Source organism: Schistocerca piceifrons, chromosome 6 (genome assembly GCF_021461385.2).
Source record: "Schistocerca piceifrons isolate TAMUIC-IGC-003096 chromosome 6, iqSchPice1.1, whole genome shotgun sequence".
NCBI lineage: Eukaryota > Metazoa > Arthropoda > Insecta > Orthoptera > Acrididae > Schistocerca > Schistocerca piceifrons.
Window position 1 is genome coordinate 552,639,627 of NC_060143.1, and position 27,217 is coordinate 552,666,843.

Consider the following 27,217-nt stretch of genomic DNA (forward strand, 5'->3'; position numbering starts at 1 on the left):
ACATTCTCCATCTTACAACCAAGAACTTAGACCTTATTTAACTGAAGTTTGTACCCCACTTTTGTATTCTTTCAGAATATAAACAAACCTAACCATTCAAGTGCTTATAGTTGCTGGTTTCAATATGCTCCCAAATCTGCTTCTAATTTGCTGTCATTACCAATTAATTTTACACTTGCTACATTAATCCTAACAATACTAACACATTTTGAATGATATATATTACCAAGGAGAGAGGGTACTTCAACCTAAACTATTTGGGTTTAAAGTTTCACTGTAAAATTTAAAACATTTATGTAGTCTGGAAGAAGACATCATCACACACAATAAATTTTTTTTTTCATATTTTTAAATTACACTAAAAACAATAACAACAAAATGCACCACAAAGAAATTATTTGAATGGGATGGAAATCGGTAGATGTGATGTACTTGTACACACAAGCAAATGATTACTATCAGAGAAAATCATAAAGTTGTTGGATATCTTCCTGAGAGGAGCTGTGACAAATCCCAAGCTGATTGGAGGGCCCTGCCCCTAATGCTCCAAATGTTCTGAATGGAACAGAGATCCGGTGACCTTGCTGGCCAAGGTATGTTTCTCAAGCAGGAAAATGAGCAGTTGTACCTCTCATTGTGTGCACGCAGGTATTATTGCTAAAACATATGCTCAGGATAGCTTGCCCTGAAGGGCAACAAAAAGGGGCAAAGAATACTGTTGATGTATCACTGTTCTGCAAGGGTGCTGCGTATGGTGACAGAAGGAGTCCTGCTATGTAATGAAAGGGCACCCCAGACTATCGCCCCTGGTTATAAGACTATATGGCGTGCGACAGTCAGGGATGTCAACTACCATTGACTTCTGAACACCAACAAGCCCATTTAAACTGGTGTTGGGCATATAGGGCCTGGAATTTCACTGATTGGAGTTGAAATGTCTTCAGTGATGAATCTCGCTTCAAACTGACCGATGACCAGGGAAGATGCATTTGGAGATGCACCGGACAGCAGTGATATGCCAACCTGACTGTTTCTGCCACATGGCCCGACAGCCTAGAGTGATGGTCTCAGGTGCCATTTCATTTATAGCAGGACCTCTTCAGTTGTCATCCACAGCACCCACACGGCACAGCGGTACATCGACCATATTCTACACCCCTTCTTGTTCCACTTCGCAGAAGCCATCCTGGACTTACATTTCAGCAAGATGCCTGCCCACACATCATGAGAGTTTCTACTGCTCGTCTTTATGCTTGTCAAGCCCTACATTGGCCAGCAGGGTCACCAGGTCTCTCACCAACAAAGAACATATGGAGCATTATGGGCAGGACTCTTCAACCAGCTTGGGATTTTGACGATCTAACACACCAATTGGACAGAATTTGGCACAATATCACTCAGGAGAACATCCGACAACTCTATCAATCTATGCCAAGCCAAAAGGCTACTTGCATAAAGGCCAGAGATGAATCAGTGCCTTACTGACTTGCTCAATTTGTCAAGCTCTTTCTCTTGAATGAATCCCCCAATTTTTCTGAAATTGTAATCCTTTGTCTGTCTGTATAGATACATCACATCTACCAATTTCCGTCCCATTTGGATAATTCCTTCACGATGCATTATTGTTTTTTGTCTTGGAGTGTATAAAGCATCTGGCCTCAAGCTTCATTAGTGATTGCCCGTACCCATCTAGCCCCTTCCCTGTTCTGATTCCAGCACTACACAGCCCTCTAATCCACCAACACACCCAGTATTTTTTACTTCTCTTCTTTTCTGCTACTTCCCCCCCCCCCCAATCCCCCCCTCTACCCACCGACTAACCTCCTGACTGCACCTAGCTGCCTTTACTATACCCACCCCTACCCTGCTATCCCTCCCCCATCCTGCACCAGCCTCCTCCTTACCCCTACCTGGTTACCATGTGTTGTTGTTTGTAGGTTGGCTTTAGCTGCCAGAGACTGTGGTCCTGTCTGTTTGTTTGTTTGTGTGTGTGTGTGTGTGTGTGTGTGTGTGTGTGTGTGTGTGTGTGTGTGTGTGTGTGTGTGTGTGAATTTTCAATAAAGGCCTTGTTGGCCGAAAGCTCATTTTGTGGTCTTTTTCTTGTGCCTATCTACGAGTCACGCAGTTGAAATATCGTGCAGGAAAGCCGCGAATAACCGGCAGAAACCCAATTTATCAACATGACTATCATTTTCATAATATTGATAGATTCAATTCTAAATTTTCCATTGTTTGACTAAATCACAGTATTTTTAAAAGGTTGGCATAAAATCCCCCCACCCCCTCCCCCCGTATTATGATGAGTAATCTTTGTATCAAAGACATTAACGACTTGTGAAATGTTTGAAGTCTTTGCCATACACACTGCTAATACTCATTGACCCCCTCCCTCCCGACCTTCTTATGCCATCCTTTATAGCTTTGATAAGTTGCAAGTATTTCCTTTAGCTGAACTCTTAAGATATTGGAGAATGTCTTAAATTCATTTTCTCTGATAAAATCCTTTTTCAAAAAAAGGATGACAGCACATTTGCGTGAATTCATAGGCACTGTACACCTGTAACCCTGCTTTTCTTTTTAACGCGGGACTGATCTTGGGGGAGAGCAAAATATTAAGGTTCCTCTGCCTCATGAGCTTGCAAGCTTTCAAACAATCAAAGAGCAGGAGTTGGGGCATTGGTGGCAGAGAGTGCTGAAGGGAGGCAAGGAGATGGTGGAGGGGATGGGGACGTGTTGATGGGGAGGGGGAGAGGTGGAGATGGAGGGTGGGAGATGAAGGGAGGGAGATGAAGGGAGGGAGGGAGGGAGGGAGGGAGGGAGGGAGGGAGGGAGGGAGGGAGGGAGGGAGGGGAGGGGAGGGAGGGAGGGGAGGGAGGGAGGGAGGGCACGAGTATGTGTACTGGTACAGACTGTCCTACCAATTCTTACCAGAATTCCTAACATCTTATTCTACTGAACATTGCCAAAGGTTTTGTCTGTTGCCACAAATGTTTTAAATGTATGCTGGTTTTCATTTATTGCCCCTTTTACCGCTGAAAATTTGATCAGAATTAGTTTTCTATACTTTCCATTTCTAGAAATCAAACCACTCATCAAACCGCTCACTGGCCCTTGTTCTATCAAAACTTTGCTTCTATCCTCCATTTTTAAAATGTTGTTCTTATCTATAATTGTGAAGCATCAGATGTCATAAAGACGATGCAATAATTCCAACATTTACCTGTCTGTGTTTCCTTCAGTATTACAGACAACATTTTTCCATAAATGGGATTTGTTGTGTATCTCATATATTTTACTCAAAGCAGTAACCATTAACTTCCTTTATTGCCCAGAAATTATTAAAATTCTAAAGAGATATTGGTTTTGTTTGGATTTAAAATTTTCACTGTTCTGTCCAACTCAGACTGCAGCACTGGATGGGGATACAAAAGAAATTACTGGAATTGGGCTGACCATGATACTGACTACACTTCATGTGGCCATATACAGCATGACGCCACATCACAGAACAATCAATATACATGGAGCAGGAGCATATTCCTATTCATACCATCTACTTTGGTTATTTAGCACTGTTTGGCATTGATAATATTTAATCTGACACATAACTAGCAGAAACCATATCAAATACCCAACTACGTAATACTGTGCTATTCCCCCCCCTCCCCCCCCCCCCCCCCTCCAAATTTCATTTCACAGAATGTGTACCACACAAATAATTGTGATTATACGTTTTTAACTGCTTTTGTGCTTTCTAATATGTTGCACATCATAGCACTTTTATTCTGTGCTTCAACGATGTTGTAATTATATAAACACAGGTTATTAATAAGATCTGAAACGGAGCCATGATGAATAAACAAACAGAAAATACTTACAAGAGGTGTATCACCAGTGTAAGGATGTTTGAAGTTGACAACATCTGGACTTAAATACTTCTTCACCTTAGCTGGGTCTGCTTGCCTTGCTGCTTCTAGTAAGCAATGACCTTTAAACTCATCTGAAATGGAATAAATGTAAATACACTGCTGAAACAATCCATTGACATTAAATGCTACAACAAAATATTAAGACACCACTGTAAATAAACAGTTTCCCCTCATTGTTCAAAAATTCAATGAATGAGGTATGAGAGTACGGGTAGGAGCGAGCGATGGAGGGAGAGAAAGTGTGTATGAGTTGTTGCACTGGACCGTGTGTGTTTGTGGTGAAATGTGAGATTCTTAGGAATAACATGTTCCACTTTTTTCCTCTTAGGCTGATGACAGTTGTTCGTGAAAAGTGAAAACTTAGTTTAGGTAGTTGTTAAGTGCGGAACATCCTACTGTGCACACCCTCATTTTACATATGTGCAGATGAACTGTACGTCTTGTCAGCTCCAGAAATTGGCAAGGTGGATGGCGAATAAACCTGCTATGGCCCAGTGATTGTTCTTCGAATGTCATAGTTTGGCAGTGCCTTGCAGGTCAAGCAGCAAAAAGATGCATACAAGAATGTAAACAGTAATAAACAAGCAAAGAATAATGATAAGAAATGCCACTCTCAATTGCAAATGTCAAAGCAAGACATATGTTTGTAACTGTAATGGGCTACAAAGTAAAAGTGATCTGTTCACTCATCACTGCAATTGAAGCTGTATACAATGGGTGTAAAATACAAAAGAGTTACCGCTAAGCTGTTTACGTCACTTAGTAGCTAGGACAGACTGGAGTTCTCTTCCAGACCAGCTCGTTTTAACAAGGTGAAGAAGTCAAATCGTATGGTTCCGCAACACTGCATAGCAGGACCACGAAAGTAATTAACTTCACGAACGGCAACTGAAAGTCACTTATGGGGTGAAGTTGACAATGTAAATGCATCAGGATGACAGATCATACACGGAGTACAATTTGTGTGTGCGCACGCATGTGAGAGTGTGCGCGCACGTGTGTACGCACTCACACAAGCACGCACGTGCTGAGTGGGGAAGAAAAGGATTAGGTTAACTAGGAAACTTTAAGATTTGTATAACAAACTTATAAGTAAATAGCAAACACGAAAACATGAGGATAAGTGCTGTAACTGTTAACTGCAGCACAGTTGATAACCAATTGTAATGATCATTCATGGCCAGAAAATACAATATCTGCTTTTTACAATAGTTACACATTTACTGCTATATGTAATACCAGCAGATTCAATACTGTGGTAATAGACTGATTTAAGCTACAGCATTTCAATAAGTGGGTTCTAGTCTCTTTTTTTAACTGAATCATATTGAGCATTAAGCAACCGCAAATTCTGAGTACTGGCATATCACAAAAATCATTACAATGGGTTAACTTTCTTCAACTGTTTCTCCAGATTACACAACATGTTTCCAAAGCTTTTACTTCCAGACACACACACACACACACACACACGCACGCACGCACGCACGCACGCACGCACACACACACACACACACACACACACACACACACACACAATAATAATAATAATAATAATAACTTGTTTCAGTGTTTTGGAAAATTTGACCCACTAAGGAAGTGAAAAAGGGGATGAAAAGTTTTATGAAATTATTTTGTTATGAAAGTAATTATGAAAATTTGTATTTGGCTTCTCTGTTGGAAATAAAAAAAAAAAAAAAAAAAAGAAGTATGTGTTTCACTGTTTTTGGACAGTCAAACCTAAGGGGGTAAAATGGGATGAAAACAGTACAGAAAATATTTTGTTATATTAAAAAAAATTTTACAGCAATAACAATTGGTATTTCATTTTTTCAGTTAGATATAAAGAAATGTGTAAGGGTTGAAAGTTTCTACGGAAATATTACTACAAGGATGCAAAAGGCATGATTAACAAAAACTTTGGACTCCAGCTACCAGAATTGCTTTTTGGTCAGAAGTACAAGGTGATTACAATTAAAATTAAACTTTCAAAACACTGTAGAAATAACACTACTAGTCAGAATGACATCAAATTGCAACATAATATTATCAGAAAAGGGTGATAACGTATGGCAGAAGAAAAAACATGAGTGAAAATTGAACAATAGATGGTGCTGTATGTGTCAGAATACATAAATGAAAACACCTGGCATGTGCGCGACTCATTGAAGTTGGTAAAAACAAGCTGGGTACACTGCTTTTCCTCCTTTCACATCTGCGACGTTTGCCATGACTGACTCAATGAAGGGACCATGCTCTGCTTGTAAAGCTGTATTACAAGAATGATGACTGTGCACACGTCACTCTGCAGAACTTCCAAACACTGAAGGGTTTAAAAAAAAGGCGTTGGTCCAATGACTGCCATGGGTCTGGAGAAAATTATTTGGAAATCTGAAAAGACGGGTCCTTTTGGTGTGCGACACGGTAGAGGAAGGAAATGAATTGATTTGACACCGGTGGACGCAGCGGCCACAGCACTGCAGGAGTACACGAGTGGCAGTATGCAAATGTGTAGCGCATGGAGAATTGCCCGAACACTGGACAGAGCCATGAGCCTGGTGCGTAAAATCCTATGAAACATCCTTCTTTGCTATCCATTCAAAATTACCCATGTGCACGAGTTGCTTCCTGTTGACCTGCCAGCAAGAGAGACCCTAGCCTTAGAATTTCTTACTCACATGGAAGTGGACAATGATTGGCCGTGGAAGATTTTGTGGACAGACAAAGCCCACTTCCATCTGACAGGATATGGCCAATACACAGAACTGTCGAATATGGGCAACAGAAAATCCACACGCAAATCAACCAGTACCGCTTCATCCCAAGAAGGTCACTGTGTGGTGCAGGTTTACAGCATCATTTATCGTAGTGCCATATTTTTTCGAAGACAGGTGCTTCCAGTCCTGTTACCTGTACCGTCACTGGTAAGTGCTATGAGTGTCTCTTGTGCAACCACGTCATTCCAGCTCTCCAACAGCATGGATGTGATCATTTTTATGCAAGATGGCACACCTCCAAACATTGCAAAGCTGCTGAAGCGCCATTTTGTAAATGCTAGAATTATCAGCCGCCATTTCCCTACAGCCTGGCCGTCCCGATCACCTGATCCTAATCTGTGTGGCTTCTGGCTGTGTAGTTTCTGGCTGTGGGGCTATCTGAAAGATGTTGTGTTCAGTGTTCAGACTGCAAACTTAGCTGCACTGAAGGCATGCACTGTGTGACCCCGGAAACACTTCAATCAGTTGTGGAACATGCTGTTACTCAATTTCAATTTGTTGCAGAAAGCGGTGGACAGTATACTGAACATGTTTTCTGCCAGTCACACTGAAATTAATAATCCGATTTAATTTTGATTGATGCTTTTTATGTGGTTTTTGGCGTCAGGAAAATTAAAAACCAATGTGAGTGATGGTTTTTATGCGGTTTTTGGCCTCAGGACAATTAAAAACTGATTTTTTCCATCTGATGTGATATGACCTTGCTGTGGTGGATGGACTTACGTAACTAACAGTATCACACCTGTACACCAACACACACTGAGTAGTACAGTGTTTTTAACGTCAACCGTACACCTTAGGCCATTGTTGTATGATTCATTTGTCACTTGTCGTCGACCACTATTAAAATACAATGCTTACAGCCCCATCTATTGCTACATTTTGTAACTATTTACTTTTCTTCCCCCTTCCTCGATAATATTCCGTTGCAATCTGACGTCATTCTGACCAGTGGTGTTATTTCTACAGCGGTTTCAAAGTTTAACTTATATTATAATCACCCTGTACATTCGGAAAAGATCATGCTTCTATGGTCTTAATTAGTGTGAAAAGTTTAGAAGGTACTCAATTTGTTAACGTAAAAATTCGAATAAAAAAGATTAAATCCGTGCAGACAATTCAGCCTATGTGAGCGAAGAAGAGCAGGCGCTAAGGTAGTCGAAAAATAATATGAAATTATTAATGCCTCATCTCATTAAGGAAACAAAATTTGGGTCTTGATTTACAGACACCATATGTGTAAAACACTGATGCTATGAAAACCAGTTTAAACTGGGTTAGAAAAATCCATTTATGTCAAACATATAAACACAACAGAAAAAATGGTTTTTGAAATTGGGTTTTTGTCTTCCAGAAGTTGTGTCACATGTAAATGTGATGATTCAGAAGTTTCTGATATCTGCAAGGACAAATGCAGATAAATATGGTGTTCCAACTTCCTTACAGTGTCACCCAAGGCGAACTGCTATCTCATTCTGGAGCAATTTTTCTGTAGAATAGCGTGGCACATTAAACTGTATCTTCCATATGATGGCCTTATTTTGATTCTGTGTACTGGGACGTTACGCGAGTCTGCAAGTGTCATTCACTCTGTGATAGCGAATAACATGCAGCAGGGTTCAAGGTCAAATACCTGAACCACCTCACTGAGTATAAGGACACGACTCATTATCAGTGGCTAGTTAATAATGAAACAGCATCCTTTAAGTTACATTGCAATCTTTTTGTTCTACCAAAGGTATGATTTGTTTCTTAAATATTTTTATTTATTTATTTATTTATTTTTTACAGAATTTGGTCAATTCTAGACTGCTTAAACAGCATGCAATCCTTTTTGTCTGATCTTCCTTGAACTAAATCATGCGTTGGCAGGTGGCCTATCTGATCATTTGACATCAATGTCCTAGGTTGCATTTTTAGCTGTTGGATATGAAATTTTACAGTACTGGTCAGCAGGGTGAAATTTTCCCTGCTCTATATGGAATCTTCTGTGATGTTAAGTCTTCTCAAATCCTTTCTTTTGTCTTCCAGCCAGTCTGCACAGTTTTTTTAATTTGAAAAGGAAACTGAAAATTTCCTTGGTTAAGCTGTTGTCATTCACTCTATAAATATGATTGTAAAACTTTAATCTCCTCTTCCTCGTTGTGTCTGTGATTGTGTCATTATTTAAATTTTCATTTCTCCTCTTCACCCAGTTGTAATCCTTATTTTTTACTTGTCCTTAAATTTTTCTAAACAGTTTCCTTACTTTCTTTTCTAGTTGTTCTTGTTTAGCTCTTTTATTCAGTGTAATACATTCAGATCTGTGTAGAGCTTCTAGTTCAATTAATGATGCATAGAGTAAGTTATTTTCTGGGATTATATTCATGTAGTCTCTGTTTTGGCTGAGTTTGTATGCTATTTTCTTTTTCTTTAGTCTTTCTTTATTTGTGGTGTTATCTAATCCATTCGAATGTATCCCTTCTTCCAAATACTTAAACATATCAACTCTTTTAATGTTGTGTCTGTAGATATTTTTCTCTATTGTCGTTATGTTCAGTGCACTATATTTTTCCGTACGATATTTGTAATCTGGTTTCGCTGTGTACTACTTTGTACACAGCAGTAAGGACAGATGGGCTACAGAGTGGTGCAGCAGCTGTCCTCGTAGCATAGCTGGACACGAGCAGAAATGATTAGCAAACATATAAATACAATGAACAGAAGTTTTACTTAACTTATAGCTTTCTCCAAGTGTTGCGAAGAAACTTTACAAAAGAACAAATGGTAATAAAATCTAGTTATTACAAGAAGCAAACTAAATAGGATTGCGCACTGTGAGGCTTCTGCTACTAATGCTTGAGTGAACTGCTGAAGGCTGACTAAGACTGTAGACTGTCGAAAGCTGTGACTGAGAATGGGATGTGAAGCTGCCACCAACCATCCTATATCATAGTGGCAGAAGGTGCTCATAGTCAGAGCCGCTGAAGGTATGACTCAGTATCATTGTATCCACTGGGTACCCACATGACCGCTATCAGCGTCTGTCGGAAACATGTTTTTGTTGCTAATTGTGAGTCGCCAGGGGGGTTGGTAAAGACGTATGATACCATAGGTTTTGGCTACAATTTTGTGAAGTATTTCTGTCCCTATCTTTGTGCCTTCTTTGTCATTAGAAATTGTTGGAATATTGTCGGCAAAAGCCAGACGTTTCACTTTCATCCTTCCTCTTCCTTGTTTCGGAAAGACTCCTTCAATATTTCTCTCTTCCTAATCTCTATCTCAATCTCTCTCGATTCTGTCTAATACCCAAGTGGAGAAAACTGGTGTGAACCCACCGTCCTGCCTAACTCCTGTGTCAATTCTGAAGGGTTCAGAAACTTCTCCTAGGAACGCAACATTTGAAGTGGTGTGTGTGTGTGTGTGTGTGTGTGTGTGTGTGTGTGTGTGTGTGTGTGTGCGCGCACGCGCGCGCATGCGCCTGCATGACTAAATGTCTGGTAGTTTTGTCAATGCCTGCTTCTTAAAGTGTTAGGAATTCTGTCTGTCTATGGAATCATAGCTTTTTAAGTCAATGAAGGCAACATCTGTGTTAAGGTTCAGTAATGTTCTGAGCGTGACGATTGCTTTAAAGTTAAAATTTGCACCGGGCAAGATCTATTCCTTTGAACCCTGCCAGACATTCACCAATTGTGTGTTCTGCTTGAACTCTTACTTTTGTCAGTAGAGATTTGGATGTAATTTTATAGGTGACTGGAAGTAGAGATATGCCTCATTGGTGTCTGCCCTGTCTCCCTTCTTATGTAGCAGAGGAATTATGGCCTGTTTCCAATCATCCAATATTCTTCTTTTCTCCAGGAATCTTCGACAACATCAAATGGTCTCCACTGCGCACTTCCCTTCCAGTGTCCACATCTCAACTCTTATCCCATCTGGCACCCAGTTGGCCAAGGTGGTGGGTTTTCTTTAGAGGTTGTCAGAAAATTAGTCGTCCTATTTGTTTCTCAAAGTTTAGAACATTCTTGAAGTATTTTGCTAGTAACTTGCAGTTCTCTTTGTTGATGGTAATTAATTTTCCCTTTTGAATCTTTGCAGTAAAGGCTCATCAATGTGTACTCTGTTATTTCTTCTTTCAAAACTTTGTTAAAGTCCCTAGTGTTGTACTGTCTGACATTTGTATCTTCTTTCCCGAGTTGTTTTTTTTTTTTTTTTTTTGTCATATTTCCATTTCTCTGCTCTAAAAATTTTTGACATCAGCTTTCTGATCTCAATGAATGTGTTCCAGTAGCTTTCCTTTTTTGCAGGAGTTCCATTTTTCTGAACTGTTAGTCCACATTCTAGCACTTTGTCACATATCCTGTCGCAGCACCTACATTTCTTCCTCCTTGGTTGTTGTTCTTGTTCTTTCACAATTTCTATCATTGCTTCTCTGTTGTCATCACAATTTCGCAACTCCTTTGTGTGAAGTTTTTAACGAATTCATTTCTGTTGTCAGACATATTCAGCTGATATGTGCGCTGAAGTCAGCTATGGATAGTTTTATCTGGTGCTTTGGTATTTTTGATGTCACATTTTCTAGTGTTCATCACAACTGTTTGACTTTATCTGGATTTTTTCTTACTGTTGGTATGTATGTCTGGATTTATGATGCTATAGCCGTTGCTCACTGATCTAAGCAAGAGAAGCGATATTCACTCTGATGGGGATGTGAAATTCGTTACAGATTCTGTTAGATTCCATTTAATCACGAAAGCTGTTCCATGCATTGTGACTTTTTATTTATTCTTTATGGTTGGGTCCCCTTTATAAACCCTGTAACCCTCTAACTCAAATGCATTCTCATCTCAATGTCCAGCTTCCAACATGATAGTAAGAGTACTGCATCTGTTTAATACAACTGTCAATTGTATAAGGTTTCCTTGTCTTTAGTAAAGTGTTGATGTCCAATGTGGCTAGCATGTTTTTTCTTAGACCTTTTGCCAGAAATTCTAGGAAGCACCAATTTTTTCTTATATGATGGTCTAGGCTCTCCAGAATCTGATAGCCTAGATGCATCACTGTTCCAGGATTGTTTAGCTCCTGGAGTATAATCATGCCTTGGCTGGAAGTAAATTTGGAAGGGGTGTTTAACACCCTTGTGGGAGGTTACATCTATGATTAAATTGCCAGATGGATTCTTAAATTTATAATTCTAAATTAGTAATGTTTCAGTGTAATAAAAATAGTATTTTTTAAATAAAATAAAATTTTGAAAATATGTGAACTTGTATAAAAAACGGAACTTTTTGAAATTAAAATTCTTAAACACAATAATGTAAAGATATCACACAAATGAATAATAAGATTACACAAATTTACATTACAATACACATTCAAATGTCACACTGAACAAACTTAATTTCACTGGTGAACCAAAACATTTTGACCACCGCACACCATGAGACTGGATGATGACTGGTGCCACAGTATCATTCCAGTATCCCAACGATGATGAGGAGCAAATGGGGAAACTGTTAAATTATGAGCATGTACCTGGGACTGAGCATCTCAAAAAAGGCAAATCTGGTTTGCTGCTCAAACGCTAGGTCATGCGAGCCTATTAAAATCGGTTAAAGGGCAGAGGAACCATGAGTAGGCGAAAAGCTGTTAGACGTCCACATCTCAGCACAGAACGTGGAGGTCGGAGCTTTACCTCCTCTGCAAAGCAGGATAGATGGTGATCCGAAAACAGAGTGCAAAGGTGGTGTGGGCACAGATGTTTCAGAGCGCAACGTTCAGTGAATATTGTTGAAGATGGGGCTCGGTGTTCCCGTGATCGCTCAATGTAATCTTCAATTATGATTGCGGTGCATATGGTATCACTGAGACTGCACAGTGGAGCAATGGAAACATGTCACCTGGTAGGCTGAATCACATTTCTTGTTACACTAGGTCAATGGTCGTGTCCAGATATTCAATCATTCCTCGAAACCCCCACCATGCCACATATGCATGTCAATAGGAGCAGTATTATGCTATGGAGGGCAATTAGCCAGGGCTTTCATAGGTTCAATGGTAGTTACACAAGGCACAATGACAGCTGTGTGTATCAGGTGATACTGTTGCGGACCACCTGTATCTCTTCATAATTGATGCCTTCCCTGATGGTGATGGCAGCCTTCAGCAGAATAACTGCCTATGCCACAAGGCCAGAATCATGCTAGATGGTAATGGAATCCTTCAGCAGAATAACTGTCAATGCCACAAGGCCAGAATCATGCTACAGTGGTTTGAGGAGCAAGACAGTGAACTCGCATTCATATCCTCGTCATCAAATTCGCCTCACCTGAACCCAATGGAGCACATTTGGGACACTACTGGGCACCAGCTCCATGGGAATAAACCACTGGCCAATAATTTTTGGGCACCCAGTGACTGTGTAGACATCTGGTGCCACATAGCTCCTGAAACGTAAAAATGCGGGTGCATGCAAGCATCTGTTGGCGATGGCTTTAAGAAATAAGAGCGTGGTCGACACACACTTTTTTTTATCATTTTTTGTCACATTTCTTTTTGGATAATGTGTGTGTATATTTTTTTTTTTAATTTTTTCTTTAATAAGTCTAAAACTGTGGCTTCTAACAAAAAATTTCCCAGTACAATACTAAACTATAATAAATTTCCTACAAAATGGTCCTGTTAATTTTTTTCTCTAGGTCTAACAGTTTCTGCATTGCAGAGGACGGAATAACTGCAGTTACTAAAAGTATTGATTTTAAGATATAAAATTAATGTTTAGCTTTAAATTAAATTAAGTGTGTTAAAAACAAATATTTACTGTGTGTACCATGTCTACGAGCAGTACAGCCATATTAAGGAATAAATTATGTTCTGGAGATGTAATAGGGTGGAGGGGGGTGCAAATGTGTGGGGTAGAAGCGCAAGGAAAGGATTATGTTCCTGCACTTCCCTCCTTCATAGGTCTGCAAACTGAAGACTGAACAGGTGATTCTCCACTCTATGTCCCCCACTATAACACAAGAAGTAACTACAAAGTTTTTCACAAAGTTATACCGACCCTCCACAGTGCTCCTTACGAAGCACTGGTGACACAGTGTGCAGAATGTCCAGGATGGAGTGTAGGTGGCAGTAAATCTAGATACATTCATGCTGGAGTAAGTTGCCTTTTCCGGAAGAACACTACAGTGCCGTGCAAGACGACTTGGAATCAATTTCCCCTTTAGCAGCGTAGAACAGTGTGCAGTGACTTACCTAGATTCTCTCCATACACATTTCTTGTGTTATTATTATTAGCAACTTATATCTGCATTCCATGTAGTGTTAACGCATTTTGCAGAAAATAAATACACTGCTGGTCATGTCTGCACACTGCACCACTAGCATAGAAGTTTGTTAAAAACCATGTAGTTGCTTCTTGTGATGTAGTGGGTAGAAATGTATGAACACAATCTGGTAGCATACCTTCCACTGCGCTTCTACCCTACACATCCTCTCTCTCCACACTGTTAAGCCCCCCCCCCCCTCCCCCCTACAGGAACACAGTTTATCCCTTAATATGACTACTGCAATTACACACAGCACATATATTAAATAATTATTTTTAACACACCTAATTTTTAAGATAAACATTAATTTATACTGTAAAAACAATACTTTCAACAATCTGTGATCTTACCATCACCTACAACACTATACTTTTCATTCTAGAGAAAAATTAATAGGACCTATTTGTAGGAAGAAGTTTAATCTAGTTTAATTTTGTACTGTGAAATATTTTTGCTAGAAGTTGCAGTTTTCAAGTTATTGAAGAAGAAAATTACGAAGTGACCTTTAAATGCCCCTCACCCCAACACTCAAATCCTACTGGTCAGGATTTTTAGTATGTTGTTCATGGCACCCCCCTCTCATACAGTACAAAAATTTGTGGTGATGAAAAGAATTTTTCCTCTACTTTTTCTTTGTTGATTGGACTGCTCTACTGCATTCTGAAGGAGGACCAAATTACTATTAACAGGTGGCTACAACAATTGGCTCATTAGAGTATACATTACTGTCCAACACATTGCTGTATCTATTCAAAAATGAAAGCCTGCACTGTAATGAGAATATATATTTGCTGCTGTCATCTGGACCAACAACAATAAGCCCATAGCACACAAAGAATCACAACTACCTGATCATGTCATGCACCAGCATCTGTTGGCAATGGCTTTTAAGAAATAAGTGTGTGGTTGACACACTTTTTTATCGTTTTTGTCACATTTATTTTTGGGCAATGTAATAATTTTGGTAATCCAGACTCAATCTGATAAAGTCAATAAATGTGTCCAAATTTCTCATTTGTTGAATAATGGAAACACCAGGTAGGAACATAAACAATGTGGGAAAATATAGATTGCTACTTACCATAAAGAAGGTACAGTAAGTTGTAAAGACTCTTACATAAATCTTTTGGCCACAGCCGTATCAGCGAAAGAGAGACACTCACCACTCATACAGAAAAGCAAGTTCACCTCATGCACACAAGACCACCGACTCTGGCAGGTGGGACCAGAATGCAACTATCACGCAGGATACAAGAAACAATCTAGAGGGGGTGGGGGAGGGGAAGGGGAAGGGATAGTAGCGTACAGGTGGAGGTAGAGACGAACACTGTCTGACAGAGTGTGCAGGGATTAGAATGCCGACAGGTGCAGGTCAGGAGGTTGTGGGGCAGGGAAGTGGGGAAAAAAAGAGCAAAAAAGGAGAGGTTGGGGAAAGTTGAGCAGATGCGTTGGCAGAGGGTGACAAACACACAGGCTGGGAGATGAGAATGGGGAAGAAATCACAGGACAGAGGAGGTGGAAACTGTTTGGGGGAGGGGGGGCAGTATGTTACTGTAGGTTGAGGTTGGGATAATCATGGGAGCAGAGAGTGTGTTGTAAGGCCAACTACCATCTACCATCTGCACAGTTCAGAAGAGCTGGTGGTGGAGGGGAGGATGTAGGTGGCTTGGGTAGCGAAGCAGCCATATAAATCAAGCATGTTATGTTCAGCTGCATGATAGCCTACACTGCTCTTGGCCACATTTTGGTGGTGGCCATAACCTACCGACACTGTGCCTGTTGACATTATAGTCCCCGCACACTTTGCCGGACAGCGTTCAACTCTTCCGCCACCTATACACTACTATCCCTTCACCTTCACTGACCACTCCGGATTGCTGCTTACATCACACATGCATTCTGGCCTGAGGTGGCGCAGTTGGCGGTCACATGTGGAAGATGTGTGCTTGCTTGTGTGTATGAATGGTGGGTGTTTCTCTTTCTCTGATGTAGGCTGTGGCCATAAGAATTATGTAAGTGTCTTTTAATTGTGTTGTGCCTGTCTGTAACTTAATGAGTTTCCTTTACATTAAGTAGCAATCTTTTTAGTATGCTGGACAGTTTAAACATTTACAGTTCCAAATACAGCAATCTGTTGTTCTTAACTGGCTACTATGTGACCTATATGCCTCATCAGCCAATTTCCACTCCACCAGACTTCTCTCCTCCTGCAAAATCCTGCAGTTATCTGTTCCTTGTGTTTCCTCGGATGGTATAATCCGCCAAGCCAACTTCAAACTGCGACAACATGCCAGACTCCACCTCAAAAAGATATCCTACCTTCTCCTAAACTACCTTAAAGAGTGGTGTTCCACTTCCCATCCCTCTGCAGCTCCCAAAACAGCCACACTATCAACCACCAGTCCTCTCCTACAAATCAAACTTAGCCAATGTCCTTGACATCCCACAGCCACCACCCACTGGCTCCCAGACCAAGAATAACACATAATCACGAGAACCAGTCACAACACTACAGTGTCCTTAACCTTTCATCTAATTCACTCTACCCTCCTGAATTATCTATATTATCTAACAGTCTCACTTTCAGCCCTAAACCTGCATTTGACCATGCTGCTTTGGTGAAGGACCCACTTTTATTTACACATAATATCCCTTGAAAATATTGCTTTGCAATCCAATCACAAAACCTTTCCAATAGAAAACCTGACACTGAACCCAGCCTTGAACAGTTGAAACCACAATCGCAACTTGATCCACCAGCACTACCTCAAAATCATCCCTTCCAAGCCTTCCAAGAATTCCTCACATCCAGCATTGCTTCATAACCCTTCCTCAGGTCCCTACAACATGACCCCAAACTGTCCTCTGCAGAACTCCAGGCTCTACGCTCCCTAAAAGCTGATAACTCCATCATTATCCCACCAGCAGGCAAAGGATCCAGCACTGTAGTACTTGACTTAAAGGAGTATGTTAGTGAAGGTCTACGCCAGCTGTCTGATATCCCTACATACAGCATATCCTGTCAAGATCCAATCCCTGTGATTTAAATTGACCTGCTGTCCTCCTTTAAAACCTCGCCCCACTCAAATCAAGCAACTCCCACTTTTTACCTTCTTCCTAACATCCACAAACACAATCATTCTGGCTGTCCTATAGTTGCTGACTTCAAAGGACTCATTGAACATACCGGGTGATCAAAAAGTCAGTATTAATTTGAAAAATTAATAAACCACGGAATAATGTAGATAGAGAGGTAAAAATTGACACACATGCTTGGGATGACATGGGGTTTTATTAGAATGAAAAAAAAAGTATTGCTAGACACATGAAAGATCTCTTGCGCACGTCTTTTGGTGATGATCGTGTGTGCTCAGCCGCCACTTTCATCATGCTTGGCCTCCCAGGTCCCCAGACCTCAGTCCGTACGATTATTGGCTTTGGGGTTACCTGAAGTCGCAAGTGTATCGTGAACATCCGACATCTCTAGGGATGCTGAAAGACAACATCCGACGCCAATGTCCCACCATAACTCTGAACATGCTTTACAGTGCTGTTCACAACATTATTCCTCGACTACAGCTATTGTTGAGGAATTATGGTGGACATATTGAGCATTTCCTGTAAAGAACATCATCTTTTCAAATTTATACTGACTTTTTGATCACCCTGTATATCTGCCTTAGTTGATCAGCATCTGCAACCCATAGTACAAAAACTTCTGTCCTACATAAAAAATACCAACCATCTCATTGATCGTCTGAAATCCATGCCCATCTCACTCCCACCACACAACTTGCTTGTCATTACTGATGCCACTTCCCTCTATAGGAACATCCCCCACGTACATGGTCTGTTTGTTGCTGAACAATTTCCTCAGTCAGTGCCCACCTGATTCCAAACCTATGACATCCTTCCTACTCACTTTAATCAACCTTATACTTACCAACAACTACTACATTTCTGAGGGGCAGACATGCAAACAGATCAGGTGTACAGCCATGGGAACCAGGATGGCTCCTTCCTATGCCAACCTTTTCATGGGTCACTTGGAGGGGGCTTTCCTGGGATCCGTAAGTTTTCAGCCCCTGGTTTGCTTTAGATATATTGAAGACATTTTTACCGTATGGACTCATGGTGAGGCTGACCAGTTAAGATCCCTGGAATCCCTGAATCCTTCTCCCAATTAAATTTCACATGGTCCTATTCAGAATCCCATGTCAATCTCGTCTTTACCGGAGACCAGCTACACACTTCTGTCCACATTAAACCTACCAAAAAACAACAGTCCTTACATTTTGACGGTTGCCATCCTTACCATGTCAAACGTTCCCTCTCATACAGCATTGGCATCCGAGGCAAACGTATTTGTTCAGATGTAGACTCTTTACAGTAAAACACCACCATTTTCATCTCAGTCTTCACTGCACGTAATCACCCGCCAGTCTAGTTCAAAAGCAAATCTCCCAAGCCATCACATCCAATCCTGTTGCTGCTGATCCCTCCAAAACACAACATCAGAGCACACCACTGGTGACTCAATATTGTGTGTTAACCAGCTACTTTGACAGGGCCATGACTTCCTAAAATCAAGCCCTAAAATGAGATGCATTCTGTATGAAATTTTGCCCATCGCACCTAGAATAGCTTTTTGTCGACCTCCCAATCTCCACAATATGCTTGTCAGACCCTATGCTCCTTCTGTACCCACCTCCCTACTCTGTGACTCCCACCCTGGTCTGGTGACTGTCCCCGCTGCAAGACTTGCCATATGCACCCTCCTACCACCACCTATAGCAGCCCTGTAACTGGCAAAACATACTATCACAGGGAGAGTCACCTGTGAAATGTACATGTAATATAGCAGCTGTTATGTAAACACTGTTCGGCCTTTTAAATCAGCATGACTACCACCAAATTATCAATTAGGATGAATGGGTATAGGCAGAGAGTGTATACTGGCAACATGCAATATCCTGTTGCAGAGCATACTCTACAACATGACAATCGTGACCTCTGTGCCTGTTTCCATTCTGACACCAGTTTCTCAGAACTCTGCAGGTGGGAACTAGCACTACTACATGTCCTTGGTTCTCGCCACCCATCTGGCCCCAATTTATGTTAATTTCTTCAGTCTCAGCATTTCTTCACAGTAACTACTCTTTTATTTACTTGGTTTTAGTTTTCTACGTCTTTCATTGTCTTACCTGACTATTTTTCACCTCTGTTGTGTACAATGCACTTAGCTTTTCATTCTTACTTAACTGATGCATGATGTTTAAGCAGCAATCTCTTTCCTGCGTATTACCCTGTCTTCCACCTTTAAGTTCTCAGGGTTCCAATCTGACCTGCAACAATCAGTCTTTCCGTCTCATCCTGTGCGATAAGTTGTCCTCCTGAATGCGAGTCTATAATGCCTTTGCCATTGTTTTCAGTAGTGGAAAACATCCAATGGAGAACACCATACGTTTATTCATCAAGTTGCTTGCACTCATAAAGATGCTTCCGCATAAGAATAACTTCTTGATCTGTAAGATGGAGGAACAGACATACACTTAACCCACCCATCATTACTAGACACATCAGGGGAATGAGCAGGAGCATTTGCCAAAATCAATACATTTTTGCACATTTGGATTCCATTTTTACTTTTCTTTTTACTTTTACTTTATTCTCAGCTATCAATGATTTCAAACCGCATGAACCATCAGCATTAGCATACAAAACACCAGTGACTGATTTCTTATTTTATGTCCAGTTGCTGAACTGTCTGTCCTGGGGGCCTTTTTATTGCTGGGGATGGATTTCCAAAACATGCCAGTTTCATCCAGGCTATAGACCTATACCAAAAATAAATTTCCCTCAATGGTCTATAATTCTTCAGGAAATGATTTAACACCTGGAACATCTGCACTTAAACTTTTGCCACACTTTTCTGATAGTGATACAGTGCCTATTAATGACTATGAATAACCATCCTGAACTATCCTTGAAAACTGTCTGACCTAATTTACCTACAAATCACTCTGCTGCAACCTGCAGTTCAACTCCTCATACAGAAACTCCGATACAGTGTTGCTTGCATCAGGTGTACAGAGTACAATCAATAATAGTCAGCTTGGTCCAGTAGTAAAGTTTTGTTTTCCCAATCAGTTCACTTTGGTTTAGCACAAAATCCAAAGTTTTATTGTTAACCTTATAGATGTCGTAAAATCTGGCTTACTAATGCCAAACTCTCTTTAAACCCAGGGCAGAAACACCGCCTTAGATTTTCTGAAGCACACTGAGTTTTTCTTATAAACTGAAAAATTTTTTAGTACTCCTAACACTCACCCTGGTTACTGCACTACAGTCCTGTGTGACACCTCAATATATTTTAAAACGATCACACAGAGATAGAATTGAACACAACTTGTCGTGTGGGTTTCACGAAGCAACGCAACAGGCTTTGAGTTTGTTGCATCCTTGTGGCGAACAATGACACATTTGTTACTTGTTATTAGCCACAGGTGAAGTGAATGGGGTGGGAAGGGCGGGGGGGTGGGGGGGTGGGGATGGGTTCACCATTTTTACAATAAATGGGCTTAGTGCAAATGACTCCAGGCAGTAAGGCACTGTTTCACTTTGTGAAAAAAAGCCAGTCCGATTTTATTGCTAATGCCAAATTAGTGAGGTTTACTGAATTACTTCCACTGTTCAAAATAATTTTTTGACTTTCATCACCATTACATCATTTCCAAATGTAGGCATCAATCTAGTATTTTAAGAACTTTTTAAAAGTTTGTTTATAATTATGTCTCTCAATTGTAACTACTAGTATTTGCACCTTAAAGAAGGTAGCTGCCTGGGACATAGAAGTTCAGTCAGCCAGTCCAGTAGTAATACTTTGACCCTTGCACAATGGAAATAATTACTCTTATAGCATTCAAATTAAAAACAAAAATGTCAAACTTAAAGATGATTGGCTATGTTACTGGTTTCCCTAACCTTTCGCAAGTTATATTTGAATAAACTGCTATCCCCCGCATAGAGGAAATACTGAGAGACACGCACATTTATTTAAAAGTAAGCCAGGATATCGGACAAAGTCCTCCATCGGTTTTAGGAACACACACACACACACACACACACACACACACACACACACACACACACACACGCGCACGCGCCAACTGTCATCTTCAGACACTGAGGTCTGACTGATTTTCAACTGTAATCGTGCTACATCACTAACACCCAAAGGTCACTGCCACACTTCCTGCACAAAATAATGTGCAAGTTTTAACAGTTAGAAAGCTTACATTTTAGAACATAGCTTAAAAGGTCTATTTTGAACACGAACACTCATGCCCTCTCATGCTCTTGCTTGCGAACAGAGTAATTGCAGCATAGTGGGGAGTGAGCAAATGTGAGTTCATCACGACATCGCAACAACATGGGAGAACAACAAACAGTGAAATAGGGAAGAATAAGTTTTGAATGCAGTGCCATCTTATAGCAGCAATGATGAGTCAATATTGCTTAACACTGACAATGTCTCCACATTTCAATCCACAGGGTGAGAAATGTTTCCTTTTTGCACAAAAGGATGGGTTGACAAAATGTTTAGTGTGCCATAAGGCACTGAATACTTTCAGGAAATTCAATTTACAAAGACACCACATATCTTACCATGTCAAAGAATATGAAAATGGAAAATGTGAAGTATCTGAGTGTGTACAAAAAGTTTTAAAACTCAAGAGGAAGCTCCCTGAAGAGAAGGTAGAAATATCAAGTGTGTGTGTGTGTGTGTGTGTGTGTGTGTGTGTGTGTGTGTCACTCAAATGAGTTACAAAACTTCACTAATTTTACCAAAGTCCTCGTGGCCTTTGAGGGATGATGATTTAATAAAACAATACTTGGTAGTTACAGCTGAACATGTATGTCAACTTCAGGTACAACAATTTTGTACGGTAACATGACAGTCACATGCCCAACACAGATTATCCCAGACGGCCTTCAGAAACAGTTTGCAAAATCTTAAAAGAGTTTTTTGCATAGTCTTTAGCACTCTATGTGTAGATATCACTTACACAAAACTGGATGTCACAGTCCTAGCAGCAATGAAGAAAGTGTAGAGAATGGAGGTCTGCCATGGAATTTAGTAATTTACATGCCTCCAGGCGGAGTGCCAATCACGTCAGGAAATAAATTGGCATTTGTAGAGCAACTGCGTGGAAAAATGAAAAAGCCTGGAACCGAATTCATGCTGATCTGCACTTTGAAGTAACTAATCTAAAATGCAACAGGGAATACAGAGAGATTCTATATTTCTCCAAGCATTTCCCTCAGGATTAATTTCCTCATTTAAACAACACTCCACACTGATTGCCACCCTATTCCTTGTGATGATGGTGAGGGTACAGTACTTGCTGCTTACAGACCTGCGCTAATTGTCTGCTTGTAGAACACATTTCCTGTGAAGCCCTGCTTTAGAATGAAAATCAGAGATTTACAGCCATCAATGACTCCACAAATATGCTATCTGCACAAAGAGAAAAGTTTTCATTTACTGATACTCACTTTTAAATTTACTATCAGAGTTCATGTTAATTGAATGTAAAACAACAAAGATCCAACTTGCAATGATCTATGATGTCACGTACTATGTCAGAAGCAGGTACTTTTTCTGCCAAAATGAAGGAAACAGGCACAGGAAATGTTTCTCCAATGAGAGCCTTGCATTTATCGGGTGTCATAAGCAAGAAGGAGACAACTACGGAGACTGACAATGAACAGTGAAATGAAAAGGGTACTTCTATTATAATTAATCAATCATGTGCATATTCATACAAGTGGATTTTCTTTAAGTATAAAAAGTTTTTAAAAAAGTTTCTCATATTTTTACAGGAAATGATAACTGGCAAAACTAGAAGTCCAAACATGTGTCATGAACAAATCATTGCTGATGTGTGGGACATTTTTCTCATGTCGAGAAACTCAATGGTGTACCCCGTCGTCCTGTTGACAGTCAATTCTTATTTCTAACTTGCTGTGTTTGCCTCTGTACTTAGACCTGTGACTGTGATGCTGGAGTCAGACATAGCACTTACAACAATAATTCTGGAGTCGGACATAGCACTTACAACCATTTCCTGTATCAGCCATTCTGTACATATCACACCGAAGCTGTGCTGGTACCGGAACAAGAGTAATTGTTCCGTGGAGTGTGAACAATGTAAACAGTAACATATAGTCCTATTATTTCACATGCAAAAAGGTGGTCATTGGTTTCTGCTGTATTTAACCTAATGGCAACAACACTTTGGAGATGTATGACACAGGAGCTATGTTGCACAAATTATACTCCAAAAAGATGAGCAGTGTAGGACTTACATCCACCATTTCTCAGCTTTTTTAATGTATTGTAATGTTTGTCTTATGTCCATCATCTGTATAAAGGTACTCTATGATGCTCATACTACCATGAAAAACGCAGATGGCAGATTTTGTCATTTGTATTGTCGGGAAAGGGATACAGACAACACTGGGTGTTAGTTGTTACATAGCACTGACATTCACCTTGTTACCACGTGCTGCACCTCAGAAGGTCAGGTCACATGCAGCACAGAATGCATCAATTGTTGTCTGCTACTCACCTTGCTTTTGCAGACAAGACCATTTGCTGTCTGTCTATGGGAAGACACTAGGAATGTATTTTTCTTGATGACAATACACAAAACAGCTGCATCCAATGTCAAAATCTGAACAAAATTAGGAATGATAGATGAAACGTACCTTTATTTTGGATTATAATAAAAACAAGACCGGTGTGAACTACAGCAACTCATAAGAAAAAACCTGATGTAAACAAACACAAACGCAATGATTGGTCAGAAGCCGTAGCATACATACACTGGTGTTGTTACACTCTTAGAAGTATGTCCTACTTACGTATTAGATATCTTATTATTACATTACGTTAAATGAAACTTAAGATATTCAAATGTATTGACAGCCATCAAAGTTTTTCTTTATCACACTTTGGCTACATAGTCTTTATTTGAAAAATCATGTACAGTCACAGCCTCTGCAGCTTTGGGCTCCGATTGTCACACTGTTAATGTGCAGTATGAAAATGGGTGAGGCTGCTTTCTCTTCTGTGGTGAAACACGCATGTCTTATACAGCCAAAAAGTGCTGAGAAATAGGCTGTTCTAAATATTTTTGATAAATTTATAGGGATAATCGGCTTTGAATTTTACCAGCGCTGTATGTGTTGCAGTTGAGACACAAAGCAACAATGAATGTGTAGTGCAGTCGGTAGCGTAATGGAAAAAAGAACTAAATTCAGGTAATGGTTCATTCATTCAAATCTCCCCAGTATTATTTTTTTCCCCTCATTCAGTTTGAAATACCTAAATCCCGTAATTATAAAATATCATCACTTTTTATGAACAATGCACGTCTTCTTGCTTCTAATTACATATTGGACGCGAAATTCCTGCTTCCATTTCAAATACAAATTGTAATTATTGATGTTTTATGTAAGACTGTTCATAAAAGTTGCTTAAATTAAGAAAACAATTTAATGTTGTAGGGCTAAATTGAAAAACCAAATCCTCTTTATTCGGACTATGTCCATTGTTTTATAACACAGAGGTAAGTAAGTATCGTAGAAATACGAAAATCAATCATTTTCACAGCATCAAGTGAATCATACAAATGCTGCATTTTTACATTTGCTACTGTACCGTTACAATATGAACCCAACAGAACTGATGATCTGGAGCCAAGTTACGGGATTTAGCCCAAGAAGTAACAAGACAGCTGAGTGCCAGACATACTGGAACTAACGAACGCAGCTTTTTCACATCACTGCCGAATGCTGGCGGGATATAGAACGGTTCATCATAAAACAAGAGAAAATGCTGCGTTTGGTTGGCTTCATGGATTCTATTGTCGATAGGCTCGTTATCAACGTTGCAGGTGACACTTCCAGAACTGAAATGCATTTCTTGGATTCGGATAAGGAAGGAGCTGAGAGATTACCAGATGAATGAGTGTAAGTAATATCTTCAGTGTCTCCAGTATTTAACTATACAGTGAAATCCTTGAATACTCCCTCACGTTACACACAACTTATGCAGAAAAATTACCCTGTCATTAAGTCAGGAATTTTCATTATTCTTGTTTATAACTACAATAGTATGTTACCTAAAAATGATAACGTGTTGCAGTTTTTGTCTAGTGGTCTACGGAGCATATTGTGGGAGATTTGCAGCGTATTATTTCATTCGGCTTAAAAATTAAACATGATTCGAAGTTGTACTGCTCCTCTGTTCGTCTCTTTTAACGTGTTAAACTGCAGCTGGCCATGTCACTGCAGGCTAGTTGTACCAGCTGACTGGCCAGTGCCGTCCAAGTTAAATGTGCTGGTAACGCTATTGTCCCGTATTATCACTAAGTCGATGTGAGCATAGCGCACACCACAAAACGTACCCTCATTATTGTACTTTAAAGTACTTGAGACGGCTCGGCTGCAGTCCCACGTGAAACAGGTTCTAGCAAATGTGGAAGGATACGTAGTGCACTGTTTACACCAGGTTTACTCTTATGATGAATGGATTATAGCAAATTGGCAACTAACTTTTTGAGACAAAGCAAAGTAGTGGAAGAAAGCTTTCTTTTCACATTTTCATCATAAACTCCTATGTTTTTAAATAAAAAGTCAAGGCCTACTAGCAAACACCCTGTTGAATTCATTACTGAATTAGCAGTGGCTCTGATGAACAAAAAAGGCCTGGTTAATCAACTTCCACTCAAAATGGTTCACCTGTAAAAAGAGTAAGTGCAAGACATTTTCCTAAATTTATTCCATCTATAGTAATGTCCCCCCCCCATGAACCATGGACCTTGCCGTTGGTGGGGAGGCTTGCGTGCCTCAGCGATACAGATGGCCGTACCGTAAGTGCAACCACAACGGAGGGGTATCTGTTGAGAGGCCAGACAAACATGTGGTTCCTGAAGAAGGCAGCAGCCTTTTCAGTAGTTGCAGGGGCAACAGTCTGGATGATTGACTGATCTGGCCTTGTAACAATAACCAAAACGGCCTTGCTGTTCTGGTACTGCGAACGGCTGAAAGCAAGGGGAAACTACAGCCGTAATTTTTCCCGAAGGTATGCAGATTTACTGTATGGTTAAATGATGGCGTCCTCTTGGGTAAAATATTCCGGAGGTAAAATAGTCCCCCATTCGGATCTCCGGGCGGGGACTACTCAGGACGACGTCATTATATGGAGAAACAAAACTTGCGTTCTACGGATCGGAGCGTGGAATGTCAGATCCCTTAATCGGGCAGGTAGGTTAGAAAATTTAAAAAGGGAAATGGATAGGTTAAAGTTAGATATAGTGGGAATTAGTGAAGTTCGGTGGCAGGAGGAACAAGACTTTTGGTCAGGTGATAACAGGGTTATAAATACAAAATCAAATAGGGGTAATGCAGGAGTAGGTTTAATAATGAATAAAAAAATAGGAGTGCGGGTTAGCTACTACAAACAGCATAGTGAACGCATTATTGTGGCCAAGATAGACACAAAGCCCATGCCTACTACAGTAGTACAAGTTTATATGCCAACTAGCTCTGCAGATGATGAAGAAATAGATGGAATGTATGATGAGATAAAAGAAATTATTCAGGTAGTGAAGGGAGACGAAAATTTAATAGTCATGGGTGACTGGAATTCGTCAGTAGGAAAAGGGAGAGAAGGAAACATAGTAGGTGAATATGGATTGGGGAGGAAGAAATGAAAGAGGAAGCCGCCTTGTAGAATTTTGCACAGAGCATAACTTAATCATAGCTAACACTTGGTTCAAAAATCATAAAAGAAGGTTGTATACCTGGAAGAATCCTGTAGATACTAAAAGGTATCAGATAGATTATATAATGGTAAGACAGAGATTTAGGAACCAGGTTTTAAACTGTAAGACATTTCCAGGGGCAGATGTGGATTCTGACCACAATCTATTGGTTATGAACTGCAGATTGAAACTGAAGAAACTGCAAAAAGGTGGGAATTTAAGGAGATGAGACCTGGATAAACTGAAAGAACCAGAGGTTGTAGAGAGTTTCAGGGAGAGCATAAGGGAACAATTGACAGGAATGGGGGAAAGAAATACAGTAGAAGAAGAATGGGCAGCTCTGAGGGATGAAGTAGTGAAGGCAGCAGACG

General features: G+C 40.2%; 1 protein-coding gene across 2 annotated transcripts in view; it reads right to left on the bottom strand.

Annotated features, from left to right (window-relative positions):
- LOC124802496 (poly [ADP-ribose] polymerase tankyrase) overlaps positions 1 to 27,217 on the bottom strand; it is a 295,411-nt gene that overhangs the window by 173,660 nt on the left and 94,534 nt on the right. For both annotated transcript variants that reach the window (XM_047263314.1, XM_047263313.1), the window contains exon 5: positions 3,879 to 4,000. In XM_047263314.1, coding sequence (XP_047119270.1) covers positions 3,879 to 4,000 — 122 coding nt within the window. The remainder of the gene's footprint in view (positions 1 to 3,878; positions 4,001 to 27,217) is intronic.